Source organism: Trematomus bernacchii, unplaced genomic scaffold (assembly GCF_902827165.1).
Source record: "Trematomus bernacchii unplaced genomic scaffold, fTreBer1.1, whole genome shotgun sequence".
Taxonomy (NCBI): Eukaryota; Metazoa; Chordata; class Actinopteri; order Perciformes; family Nototheniidae; genus Trematomus; species Trematomus bernacchii.
The window spans coordinates 2557555-2571410 of record NW_022987574.1 but is presented as its reverse complement, the minus strand read 5'-3'; the positions used below and the strand labels follow the sequence as shown (position 1 = coordinate 2571410).

The 13856-nt window shown below is 38.5% G+C and overlaps 1 protein-coding gene across 1 annotated transcript in view; it reads right to left on the bottom strand.

Moving 5' to 3' along the window:
* Nucleotides 1-12843, bottom strand: part of LOC117479651 (E3 ubiquitin-protein ligase HECW1) — a 215454-nt gene extending 202611 nt beyond the window's left edge. The window contains exons 1-2 of the mRNA XM_034126757.1: nucleotides 12674-12843; nucleotides 5006-5063 (exon numbers count right to left, since the gene is read on the bottom strand). Coding sequence (XP_033982648.1) covers nucleotides 5006-5032 — 27 coding nt within the window. The 5' untranslated portion in view covers nucleotides 5033-5063; nucleotides 12674-12843. The remainder of the gene's footprint in view (nucleotides 1-5005; nucleotides 5064-12673) is intronic.
* Nucleotides 12844-13856: the final 1013 nt, after the last annotated feature.

The following is a 13856-nucleotide window of genomic DNA, read 5'->3' as shown; positions in this document are numbered from 1 at the left end:
AATTTTAAGAAATCTAATGCTTGTTTCTTACATATGACGCCAACAGCAAATCTGGAAAAGTCTTGTTCTTTTAATTTGTCACCAGGTGGCTTTAAATACTTAGGAATAAATATAACACCACACCTGGATAATCTGTTTAAAGAGAATTACAATCCGCTCATTGACAAAATCAAACAGGATTTATCTAAATGGTCCACATTGCCAATATCACTGCTAGGAAGAATCAATGTCATAAAAATGAATATTCTACCGAGATGTAATTTTCTTTTTCAAATGTTACCATGCTATTTATCCGCTGACTATTTTAAATCTCTCAATAGACATATCTCAACATTTATCTGGTGTAATAAAAAACCAAGAATCAAGTTAATTACTCTTATGAAACCAGAAACTATGGGGGGACTTGGTCTTCCTAACTTTCAACACTACTTCTGGTTAGCTCAATTAAGAAATGTACTATCATGGTCTCTGGGAAGAAAGGATTCACTATGGGTTCAGATAGAAGCCAATGTCTTTGACCCGTTGCCAGTGGAAACTCTTATATTTGTTAAAGATTTCAATAAGGTGAAGAATATGGACAAATGTTTTACAGTGGTCAATACACTTTTAGCCTGGAGGGACTGTACAAAAAAAGCTCATGTTAACTCTGGTATTTCCATCTTTTCTCCTATTTTGAACAATCCGGATCTTAGCAAATATTTGTTGTCAATCGATATAAACAAATGGACGAAATCAGGTATAAAGCAATTGAAACATTTGTTTCACAAAGATATAACAATGAAATCATTTAATGATTTAAGAGCAGAATATGACATTTCAAATAAGGATTTTTTCAGATACCTGCAAATTAGGAACGTGATCCAATCAATTATTAAAAGCAATAAATTGAGACCGGGATTGTTAGAAGAGGAGGAGATATTGATGTCATCGAGCACGATCAAAGGTAAAATTAGTGAATTTAATGCAGTTTTTTCTAAAAGAGCTCAGTCATCATTTCTAACCTTAAAAAAGATCTGGGAAAAGGATTTAGGGATACAGATAGATGAAACTACTTGGCTGAACATTTGTGAAAGAACACATTTTCCATTCACAAGCAATAAAATCAAAGAAGCAAACTTTAAATTTATCAACAAATTCTACCTCACACCCATAAAGATGCATAACATTTCCAAAGAAAACTCTCCAAAATGTCCGAGATGTAAAATAAAAGAAGGAACATTTATGCATCTGTTTTGGGATTGTGATGTCTTGAAACATTTCTGGGATTCGATTCATGCTCTCACAAAAGCCGTTTTAGACATCGAAATTAGCCTAAATCCATGTTTTTTCCTGTTAAATGACATGCCAAACTTTAAACTGAACCCAAAACATTACAGAATACTAATCACAATAACATATTTTGCCAAGAAATGTATACTTTTATTCTGGAAGAATGAACGTCCCCCAACATTTAAACTTTTCATTGATCAGATAACACATTTTTTACCTCTGGAGAAAATGACATTGGAAAAATATAATCGTGGACATATTTTTCAAGCTCTGTGGTTGCCATTGTTTTCGTATTTGGAAAACATATCTGAGATATGACCAGTGATGGAATGGTGCATTCTGTGGCTATTTGTCCTGACGGCCGGAAATACGTGCTATGGTGTTGTCATTGTCTACATTGTCACTGTATTGTATAATTATTTGTATTGTATAATTATTTGTTTGTTTTACTTGTCTGGTTTTTATTTTATTTTTTATTTTTTGGTTCTATTTTTTCCTTTTCCTTTTTATGTTTATTTTCATGGCTCTGTTGTTTAAGTTATATTGATAAGCTTTTTTTGGTTTTGCCTGTGCGGGTATGTGTGGGTGGAGGGAGGGAGGGGGGAGTGTAGTGAGTGTACTGTGATATTACAATATAAATGAAATGGCATCGATTATTGTACACTATAATGAAATAAAAAGACTTGTTAAAAAAAAAAAAAAAAAAAAAAAAATTCAGAGTTAAGAATAGGAACACTCCATGGTTTACTAGAGAACTATCTGATCTCATTCATGATCGAAATAAGCAATGGTCCTTAGCTAGAAAGTCTAACACTAGTGATGACTGGCTTCTTTTTCGTGTCCTCAGAAATAAATGTTCTGCCCTTATTAAAAAAGCTAAAGCTGATTACTATCTGAGCTTAACCACTGATTGTTTTAATGACCATTCCAAATTCTGGAAAACAATTAAATCACTTCAGAACAAGAAGGTTTCTAGTTTCCCACAAAAACTGAAGGTCAGTGATTCTTTTATTTCAGATTCAGATGGTATGTCTAATGCCTTTAATGCTCACTTCAAAAAGGCTGGTCACATTTTTGAAGAGCAAAGTCATGACTCTCTAAATGGTCGTACTCACAGCCATAGTCAAGAGTTGAACTCCCCTGTTTTTGATTTAGCTTATTTCTCGGTCTCTGAAGTCTTACAGGGTTTGCACTCGATTGATCCTAAAAAGTCTGCCGGGCCTGACGGCCTTGACCCGTTCTTTTTAAAGATTGCAGCTCAGATGATAGCACAACCAGTAACTGATATTTTTAATCTCTCCCTGTCCACTCACACACTGCCAGCTGTGTGGAAGCAAGCTCTGGTATCGCCCCTCTTGAAAGCTGGTGTTCCCACGGAGTTGAATAACTATCGTCCTATCTCAAATCTTTCTGTGTTATCAAAGATTCTTGAGTCCCTTGTTTCTACTCAGCTAAAACTTTTTTTAAATTCACACAACATCCTTAACCCTATGCAATCTGGATTCAGATCAAAGCACAGTACTGTGACTGCCAGTCTGAAAGTCTTAGACGATATTAAGGCTGCTTTGGATAAGAAATCAGTTTGTGTTGCATTGTTTATTGACCTAGCCAAAGCATTTGACACTGTAGATCACCACATTATGTCTAATGTTATGTTGGTGTCTCGTTTCGGTCACAATGCCATTTGCTGGTTTCAGAGTTATCTAACCGACCGTACTCAATGCGTCAGGTTGGGTAGTACTGTCTCTGACCCTGTCACCTTGGAGAAGGGAGTTCCACAGGGCTCTATCTTGGGGCCCTTGCTCTTTTCATTATATGTAAACAATATTTGTAATCAGATGCAATTTTCTACCTATCATATGTATGCTGATGACACTATTGTATACTCGTGTGCTCCTTCTCTGGATATGGCCGTTTCCAATTTAAAATCAGATTTTATCACGCTGCAGCATGCGCTTCTTGATTCTAAACTGCTATTGAACAGTAAGAAAACCAAAGCAATGCTTTTTGCTCCCAAGTCAGCGTCCTCCTCTTGCCTCTCCATTGACACCCTTGATGGCGTTTCTGTTGAGTTTGTTGATACCTACAAATATCTGGGCTTTTGGTTGGACAGTAATCTGAACTTTAAACACCATATTGAAGAAATTGAAATTCACTCTTGGCTTCCTTTTCAGATTTAAATGTTGTTTTTCAATTTCATCCCGTAAAAGGTTGGTCTCTGGCTTATTCCTGTCCCAGCTGGACTACGGTGATTATTTATAGATTTGCCTGCCCCACTGTTTTGGCCAAACTTGACCCACTTTACCATGCTGCACTGCGTTATATATCAAATGCACCCTATAGGACTCATCATTGCACACTGTATAGCCTAACTGGATGGTCCTCACTTACTATGCGTAGGATGCAGCACTGGTTTTTATTAATGTATAAAGCCATTTTAGGTAAGCTTCCACTCTACATATGTGTCAGATTTGCCCCAGTTTGTGACTCTTACAACCTCAGATCCAGTGCCTGGATACGGTTCCAGGTACCTACTGTACGGACTGAGGCTGGAAAAAGGAGTCTTTCTTATTATGGTCCTTGGTCTTGGAATGACCTTCAATCACGCCTTAAACTGAGGGCACTTGTCTCTATATCATGTTTTAAATTGAAGTTGTCTGAAGTCCTCACCACCAGCTGCTCTTGCAGTAACAAGTAGTGTACTTTTTTTATTGTCCTAATGTGCACAATGTAGTGACTGCTTTTTCGTCTTTTGTTTTCTTTGTTATGTTCTCTGTATTTTATATGTTTGTGTTATGTGTTATGTGTAACGTTGCTGCCTTCTTGGCCAGGTCAGCATTGAAAATGAGATTTTATCTCAATGTTTTTATCTGGTTAAATAAAGGTTAAATAAAAAATAAAATGTCAATAAGTTTCTGTTTTTGTAGTGTATTTGTCTTTTGTAGAGATTTTTCATTTATTCTTTATATATAAAATCTCGCCTAGGGCAGCAAATTGGCTAGAACCGGCCCTGGTACTAGGCCTCAAGAGCCTTTCTTGTGCTGGCAGACACATAGAAACAAATTGGCGGGGCGCACTTCGCACGCGCACACACTAAAAAATTCCACGCGCTCCGCGCTCACATTATGCTGGGCCCACGTGCCTTAGCACCGCTGCTATGACTCCATCCTAGGGGAAACACTGTACCCCCTGGGATAAATGAACAATTATGGTTCTGATTCTGATGAACAACTAAGGTTTTATATCTATTCAGCATGGATACTGTGATCTCTTCAAAATGCAGCATTGTTACCAGCAAGTCCAAATGTGACTTTTTCATCTGATCAGAAAATGCTCTAGTTGGAAAGGAGCTTCAGGGCACAACTCAGTCAGCCTTGACAGATTGTGATAAATGCTGAGGCAATTTGTAGGTGCAGTTGATAATGAAGAGAGGTATATGACTGCCCAGCATATAATTCATGGGCCTGCTTGTCTTACCGTGCAAGAGGAACATTTGAGAAAAAGCCAGCATCATTACTGATAGGCAATGTTTGTACCAATATATATGTTTTGAAAAAATACAATAATAAATATGCAATGCACTTAGATTTTATCTTGGAATTTACACAATGATATTTCAATACAATGCATGACAGAATATACTGAAATACCCTGCCTTAAAAATCCTCCAAGAGAAACTGGGTGGTGCAGGCAAATGGAGAGGGTGATGGGTGATTATGGTTGTGGGGGCACTGACCTTGATACTACAGAGCTGCATCAGCATATTGAACAGTCAACCCAAAGTAGACCAAAACCTGAGGGAAGCGGGAGGAGAAGGGTGGGGTGTTACAAACCATAGAAAAAAAAGCAGAGGCTGTGAATGTAGAAAGTGGGACTTATGCTGCGTTCACACCGGACGCGATGCATGAAGCATGAAGCGGTGGACGCGGCGCGAATCACGCGATTGAGGCGATTGAAGGGGGCCGCGTCAAACGTGAGAGTTCAATTTTTTCAACTCGAGCGTCAAATTCACATGACCCGTTCTCGCGAAAGCCAATCAGCGTTGGGAATATTCGCATCGCGTCCGGTGTCAACGCAGCATTAGGTCTGGCAGTTTGGTGCAGGAAAGAAAACTGCATCAGGGTTATGTCACATGGTTCGCATTGATGCAGTTGAGGGACAAGTCATCAAAGAATGAAATTATATTAGCAGGAATATGATGTCATATAATTTCCTTCATAATGGTCCAGTGAATGTGGCTCACCTCTGGTAGGAAGGCTATGATGCAATATGGTTGTTTGTGGGCTGAATTCAAAGTAGAATCAATACTATGCTGGTTGTTTATCAGAGAACCATAACCCTGGATGATTTACTAAATAATCGATAATAATAAAAGTGCTATTTTTTATAAGTGGGTGGTGGACCTAACAAAAAAGAAATCTATGGATACATCGCTCAACACCTATATGAAACAGAACTGTAAACAGATGTACTTTTTCTTTATGGATATTTTACTAATCACTCCCCTTTTAAACTGTATTCTTGTTTTACTGTCATATAGTATTTCATACCTGTTTTTCATTTATTCTCTTATTTTTTTTATAACTATAATGATCATATGAAGGTGTGCCTCGGAAATAATCTTTTACATAATTCGTGACCAAACCGTTTGAGATCCACTGAGATAACTTAGACTAAAGTTAACTATTTAAAAACTCAGAGTTAGCTATAACCAGGGTAGGAATTTCACGACGGCCATGATGCCCCGAAAATAATTGTACGTCCTACGGCCACCATGGCCTTTGAGGCCCTGATACTGTTCAAATCTTGAAGTTGCTTTAAAAGCGTCAGAGCAGTGGTCTGGTCTCTGAACTGCATTATGCTGCGTTCAAACAAGACGCGCTGGCCAGGGGGCGGGGCTTATATCCATGTAAAATACTGTCTACAACAAAATTAACATATTTTACCGTCATTTAATTGTAATACACGTTTCAAAATGATCCCGAAGTAATAACGGTTAGTAAAAACCATGAATTAATGCTTTGACAAGTGTGCAGACAAGACGGCAGGCGAAAAACCTTTTAAAATGCGTGTTTTTCTGAATGGTGATTGGATCGATCAGGATAAGCTAACGTTGTATCTGCTCCGTCCACACTCACAACAACATGATACAGACACAGACAACAGCGACTGTATTCACCATGACACAGACAGTCTGTGTTTTGTTCATCTATAACTTTAATCCCGTTTCTGAACTAGGGCTGTACCCGAATATCCGAATATTCGGTCGATGGAGTACTATTCGGTTTTCAATTTTGTTATTCGACTATTCGTTTTTGGTCTTTTTTGGCAGCCGCGCTGCACTGCAGCTGCCAAATTGAATTTATTGAAATCTCCAATATCAACATAAGAGCTTGTGCCTCTTCGGGGGGTGCTAACACTTAACCATAAACTTTTTCGTTTACTTTCTCTGTCTTTATATGTAGATATTAGTTTTCTCCGTTAATCTCCGCTCCTTTTCTCCATCACGTTGTTTCCATAGCAAAAACAACTTCCTGTCAACAGCGCTAACTCTCCTTCAAAATAAAAGCATGTCCATACAAAATAGGAAGCAAAGCCAAATTACACTTAAGACATATATACAACTGCAACGAAAGTAACAAACACAATGCAATATCCTTTTCAATTTCAAAGAACACAAATTGTGTTATATACATTAACAAATAACTATAAAACAACAATACTGTAGAATAACAAAATGAATGCCTTGAATAAACAGAAATACACGTGTTGAAGCTCGTGCCTGGATATAACTAACAATGGAGTTGGGGACTCGGATGTATAGACAAAACAGTGTGCACAATGCGATACAAATACAGTAAAAGCATTAGAACAGACAAAACGTCCATTTTCCCAACATGTTTGAATCCCGTGGGAAATATCCCCAGTTGTCGTTCTTAAGCTGGCTACACACCAACCCGATTTTGGGAGTCAGAGGCCGTCAGAGGCAGTCGGGCATTCGCGGCGCCCTACTCAGGTTAGTGTGTCCCGCACCGTTGTGTCTTTACGGCACCTTTTCACACCTCCCGATGCCTCCCGCGACCGATTCAACCGCGGGAGGTCAGAGAAAGTCGGCCCAAGCAATCACTCTGATTGGCTGTTCACACTACCGCTGCCTGCTGGTAAGGACAGTTATTGCCACTCGTCGACTGAAGTATTTGCGGTGTGTTCGTAGGCGGGCGGCGTAGCGGGCGGCGTAGCCGACGCAGGCGACGAAGCTGACGTAAAAGTCGGGACGCCTTCGGTACGCATTTTTTGGTCTCAGGTGGGTGTGTAGCTGCCTTTACTTGTTCTGACACTTGCATGATTCACTAGTATAATTGCATTCAATCCTCCTTGATTTCTAATACAACATTCATGTAGAGCAGGCAGAACAAGTTAGACTGGATCGTATGGGATTAGTTTTGTATCATAAAGATAAAGCAACACTTTCTCAGAATAAAGCAAAACTATGAGTTTAAAAGAAAAAAAAACTGAGTCAAGCAAAATAAAATAAATTTCAAAAATAAACTATAAGTTGCAAACAAATCATTTGTGTAATCATGTAAACTATAAGTATTTTTTCTTTGTTTTAACAGAGGTTTTTGTTTGCAGTTCTTGTTTCTTCTTTCTCAATGATCAGACTTTTGCTCTCGCTGCAGCACTCTCATTTGCGCTCCTTCACTTTTTGTTTGAGTTTCTGACACAAACGTCCCAGGTGGGCGGGACTTTCAGGGGTGCGTCCCCATTGGCTACTCAGTTTTTGAGTTACAGCCCAGTCCTCCAGCGATTGTACAGTGCAGGCAGCTGCGGTGCGGTAGCTGAGCGTGGATAGAACACCCCCAGAAGAACCAGCATTTCAATTATTATAATACTACAAGTGAAAATATATGTAAGTATTGATCATTTGTGTTGTTTGTGCTGTACTATACGGTCTGTTTCTTTATTGTGTTAAGTGAGAAGTAAAGAAAAGCTGTGCTATGAAAGTTAGCTTTTGCTAACTTTAGATCCATAATAGGGCTGCTCAATTAATCGTATTTTAATCGCGATTACGATTATGGCTTGCAACGATTACGAAAACAACGTAATCGAAATAATTATATTATTTCAAATAATGTTTTGTTTTTTTGTTTTTTCAGTTGAATTATACTTAAAGTTCAGGGTAATCAACTGTTAAAAACATACTGTTCAAATTTCTTTTCTCCAATTTGCCATAATCGAGCAGCCCTAGTTCAACATTTATTTCCTGTTACTTCTGGATCATGACGGTGGGCCAGCCTTTAATGTTTAACTGAGTGGAATATGTTGAATATGTTTTACCAAAATGTTGGCTATATGGTAAGGAGTTTTCAGGTTGTGACAGTGCACTGCAACATGTTTGTTGATCTTGTTTATTGGTATTTATTATTTTGATATTATTTATTTAATTGTAGATATGAATGTGTAATTTATTTTATTTTATTTTGTATTGGTTTTTCAGTTGATTACCCTGAACGTATAATTCAACAGTTAAAAAGTTCAAATTATTATTTGTATTTGTTTTAAAGTACAATAAATGGAAGTCAATGAATAATCGCATTTAATAATCGCAATTACAATTATTGACCCAAATAATCGAGATTATGATTTTTGCCATAATCGAGCAGCCCTAATCCATAACAATGCAAGCTAGTAGCCTAATAGCAGGGACAGTTAGCTACAAAGCGAGCAGTGAGTGAGCGTTCAGACACCGGCGCACACACTCAAACGGACTCGTGTGCCTGACTCTACCAACAGGCTTTCATGATTCTGTTTAGATATGCAAGTATAAGCCATGATAGCTTATTTTATTAACACGCTAATTTGATATGAAAATCAATGGAGGCTGAGTTAACTTTGTAGGAAAACCTACCGTCCATGACTGCCCCTGAGCTGTGTTTTATTTGTTAACTTCATATTTTTAATTTCCTAAAACATTTATTTTCCTCTCATATTAACAGTGTGGATCATTGAGACAGCGTGGCGTCCAGAGTCTTATCCCGTTTTCCCACTTCCTCTGAGGGGACAGCACGGAGGGGGGGCATGAAGAAAGACCTGCACCATCTTCATCCACGCTGGGCGTTGCTGTTATCACTGGCTCAGTGTCATTTCAGTTGACCAAATGTCTTTACATAATACATTTAATAGATGTTATTATTATCCACCTTTTTGTTTTATGTCCGTTTATTTAAAACATTCTTTGAGACTTCATCTTCTGGTTCAAATTTCAATAAATGTAATTTGTATAATCACTCTTTTGTCTTTATTCTACATGAAAATGTTAGAGATTCCATTCAAATCTGTTGATTATTCATATCTTCCTCAGGCTAGGAATAGTATGTCGAGTTTTTTATGCTAAATGTATATCATTTTCTCACAGGATATAGAATGAGACAACACCGTTTGTATCCATTGTGTATGAATGCTTCAGCTCTTCAGACCAACAGTAAGATGTGAGCATGTTCCTAATTGTGTTGGTATGCAATCTAGGTCTGGTCTGTTTAATAAAGCAAATCTGCCACTTTTATATTGTAGAATTTGTTAAATGAAAGCAGTCTTTAATTGTTTGTCCTAAACATAGGATGCTTTTCAAATGTAACATGTCACTGCATGCACTGTATGATCTGTGGTGTGGTGGGCTGTCACTCAAAAACTGAGTAGCCAATGGGGACACACCCCTGAAAGTCCCACCCACCTGGGATGTTTGTGTCAAAATCAAAAACAAAAAATGAGGGAGCACAAACGAGAAAGCTGCAGCGAGAGCAAAAGTCTGATCATTGAAATGAAATGATTCAGTACAAAATGATAAGTAAAGATATCCTTGATTACCTTCAGCTAATTGTTCAACTATGAATGGGTAACCATAGCTATGATAGTCATTGCTCTCAAAATAGACCCTTGACTTTGTGTTTGCTGTACTTTCCACTTCAAGTGAAAGCTGATATGCACTTTATGTGCTAATGTGTTTCATGAACAAGATACGGACTATAGAGCAATTATTAGAATATGTTATTGCTAGTACTTTATTGCTGCTTATTGTGGTCCCTAACTTGGACTGATTTTGCTGAGATAATTGGATCATATCTTGGTAGAAATCAAGAAAATACACCTCAGACTGGCCAACAATTAGATGGGGTTCAAATGGTTAGATAAGGGCATAGTAGGTCAAATTGTTAGTTGTTTTAGTAAATGGCTGGTTAGTCTATTATATGATATGAAAGAATAAGACAGAAGTCGATAAAATATTTCGCAAGGGGACGTCTTAGCGGGTTAAGGGAATGTTATGAGTCATGGAACATACACGAACCATCAATACACAATTGAGATGAATACAATAAAACTGGATAATGAGAACGTGCATTACCCTTTTGATGTTAAATAAATGAAGTTATTGATACGATTTATCTCTCAAAATACCTCTCCTCCAATACCTAAGCTATTGATAATAAACATTATCCAGTCTATTTCTTTCTATCCAATAGAGTGGCGAAGTCACGCCCACTTACTTCCGGGTAATGGGACCTTATTTCGGAGAAATTATGCATTGAAGTCAATGGGGAGAGAAAACTTATCTTTCGATCCCGTTTGAATTGTGCCATGAATTACACATATGATGTTTGTCAATCTTAAAAAATCATTTCCATGTCAAAAAAGTCACAGTTTGTCGTAAAACTGTTGAAATATAACACTATGAAAAATACACAACTAGAAAGACTACAAATCCCAGAGTCGCGTAAGTGATGTCACAATTGAGACACTACGATATACGTATAATACCGTATATATACGATCAGCGCCATATAGATAGAATCTATCTATATGGCGCTGGCTAAGATAAGATAACTTTCACAAGATGCCTGTGTGCTTAGTACCAGGTTATTATTATACCAGCAATGGGTCTTGCTCGTTCTTTCGCTTCCCGTCTGATGAAAGAGGAGTGTGTGGATCAAGTTAGCTACCTAGCTAGTAGCTAGCACGTTAGTTAGCATTACAGCCTTGTCATTTTTATTAGCCTTAACATGAAGTAACATTAAGTAACCCAAAATGTTAAACAGTAAGAGTAGTAGTCATATTTCGTGAACCCTTTGAATAGTACTGTCACCGGTGTGATCATTCTATAATACACCATTTAAGCCCGGGGGAGAAATGCTAACGCTAACGTTAGCATCGGCGATCTTCTCTACTTCATGCTATCTGCACAAATGGTTGACATTAAACATTAAAACGACCAGGCAGTTCAGAGAGAATCAAAGGAAGGCAGGCAGGCAGCTTTGCATGACATTCTTCAGGACGTGTTTCATTGTGGTGATAGTGAGGGTTGTTGTGTTGACAAGACAGTAGTGACGGCCATCTTGGTGACGTGTGTTGTTGACAAGAGATGTAGTTCATTGAGCGTTTCACACAAACAAATGTGTTACTTCACAGTTTTACGACACATTTTTTTTTTTTTGACTTGCAAAATTATCTTTTAAATTGACAAACATCATATGTGTAATTCGTGGCACAATTCAAACGGGATCGAAAGATAATCTTTCTCTCTCCATTGACTTCAATGCATAACTTTTCCGAAATAAGGTCCCATGGGGCTCAACCGGAAGGGGAGGGACTTCGCCACTCTATAGAGAAAGAAAAAGACTGATTCACATGAAACCCTACAGGGAAGAACAACATGCACCCGTCGATTGGTGCTTTAAGAGGATTTTGAGGGTGGGAATCCCCACACAAAGAGGGAGGGTTAGTCTCTCCTTATATTACGGTTCGTAGTAGCCTACATCCCAAATCAAGAGCAAGTGGGGCGAAGATGTGGCCCAGATCGCCAGCGCCATATATCACACCAAACATCATTCAAAATTATTGTTTTGTTACGTTATATTTGCTGCACACAAATATTAAAATGTACAGGAAGAATGACTCAAGACATTTTCAGATTCATATCCGCTCTCTGATTCCGCACAAATCCAATGGCTCATCACCTCCGTTTTCTTTTATTTTTACCTAATACAATGACAACTTTGTTATGTGGCTTGCTAGTAACGGCAGCATATTAAGCTAATTTATGGTAGAACCGTGTTTGGTCGTATGATGCAGCTCCCCTAAAAAAACATGTTCACTTAGTTGCTAGACCGTTATGTAGTCCGTACTGAATAATGAAAACAAGAGACAGCGTAATATCCTGACGTTATGTCATGTTAGGTGCCATTACAGATTAACCTCCCATAATCACTCAATGTTCTTAATAGAAGCGAATCGTTAACTGCAAACGGGAGAGAATGACACATACGCGGTGTACACAGCGATGGGCCGCTGCTGCAGCGCCATATGAGAGGCTACATCACCTAACGTGACAGCAACAATGGAGACGACCTACCTGGGAAAAAATAACTTGCCGGTGGATCATTCTCTTAAGACAAGGGTGAGAATTCGAAGAGGTGCACGCCTGCTAGTTTCCACGGAGCTCCATTTCAACGGTACAAAAAAAGCAGGAGGAACACAAATAACAGCGTACAGTGTAAAGGACCGATGAGGCACGCAACAGAGGCTGTAATCACATCCTTCCCTTTTTCTCTGGACCAGAGTCAAGCTAGCTAAAATGCAACATACAGTTTCCGGTCACAGCCAACACCAGCCATTATAAAGTCGTATTCTGTTTACTGGTTTAGGGTTTATTTATGAATGAACATACATTTTATATGAACAAATGCTGATAAGTATGCGTAAAACAATTACATTTTTTAAAACAATCTGATTAAAGAAATTCCAATTTAAAATATGCTCTTATTTTGAAGGTTCCACTTCTGGTCATATTAGAAATAAATGTGTCGGATAGAGCCGGGTACCAATGCCTTACAGCCAATCGGAAAACCCACTTTTCTCCTTGTGTCTGCCCCCATCCCATATCATAAACACGTTTATATGCATATCACTCTCTCCTCTCCTCTATCGTTTCCCTTCAAAGAGCTGCAGAGGAGGCAGAGCGCCGTTGATAAGAGCTTCCTGCTGGAAAATATGCCGTTCACTATATCTTGGAGCAGTAAACATTAGTCCAACAGGCAAACGGTGAACTGAGCTTCCAGGAGGTAAATACCCTTTTGCACTTTAGTAAATAGTAAAGTAAAGTAACATTTGGAGCATCACAGACAGCGCCTCCGTTTATTACTGTCGAGTTCTACACAATAACACTCTGTGCATGCTCAAATAAATGTACTCACAACAGAGGTGACAGTGTCTGAGGAAGTGTCAGTGTCTGTCTCATGCAGCAGCTGATCCAGTAATGATGACTCGACAGTAAAAATAAACATATTTATAACTAGTTTAGGTAGTTTGAGAGGTAATTAAAATAGCTAAGGGTGATGATCTGACTTGAAATGTGTGTTTTCCTCCCGCTGCATCACAGCGTCCTGTCAGATTAGACTTCACTCGCGTTTATGTCCATATCGAGATAAAGATAAATAATCTGAATTCAGTGTGCAGTGTACTTTTGCGGGGGTGAGCAGCAGAGGTGGGGAGAGGCGGGGCTATTGCGTCGTCATTATCAGAAACGGATGACCGTA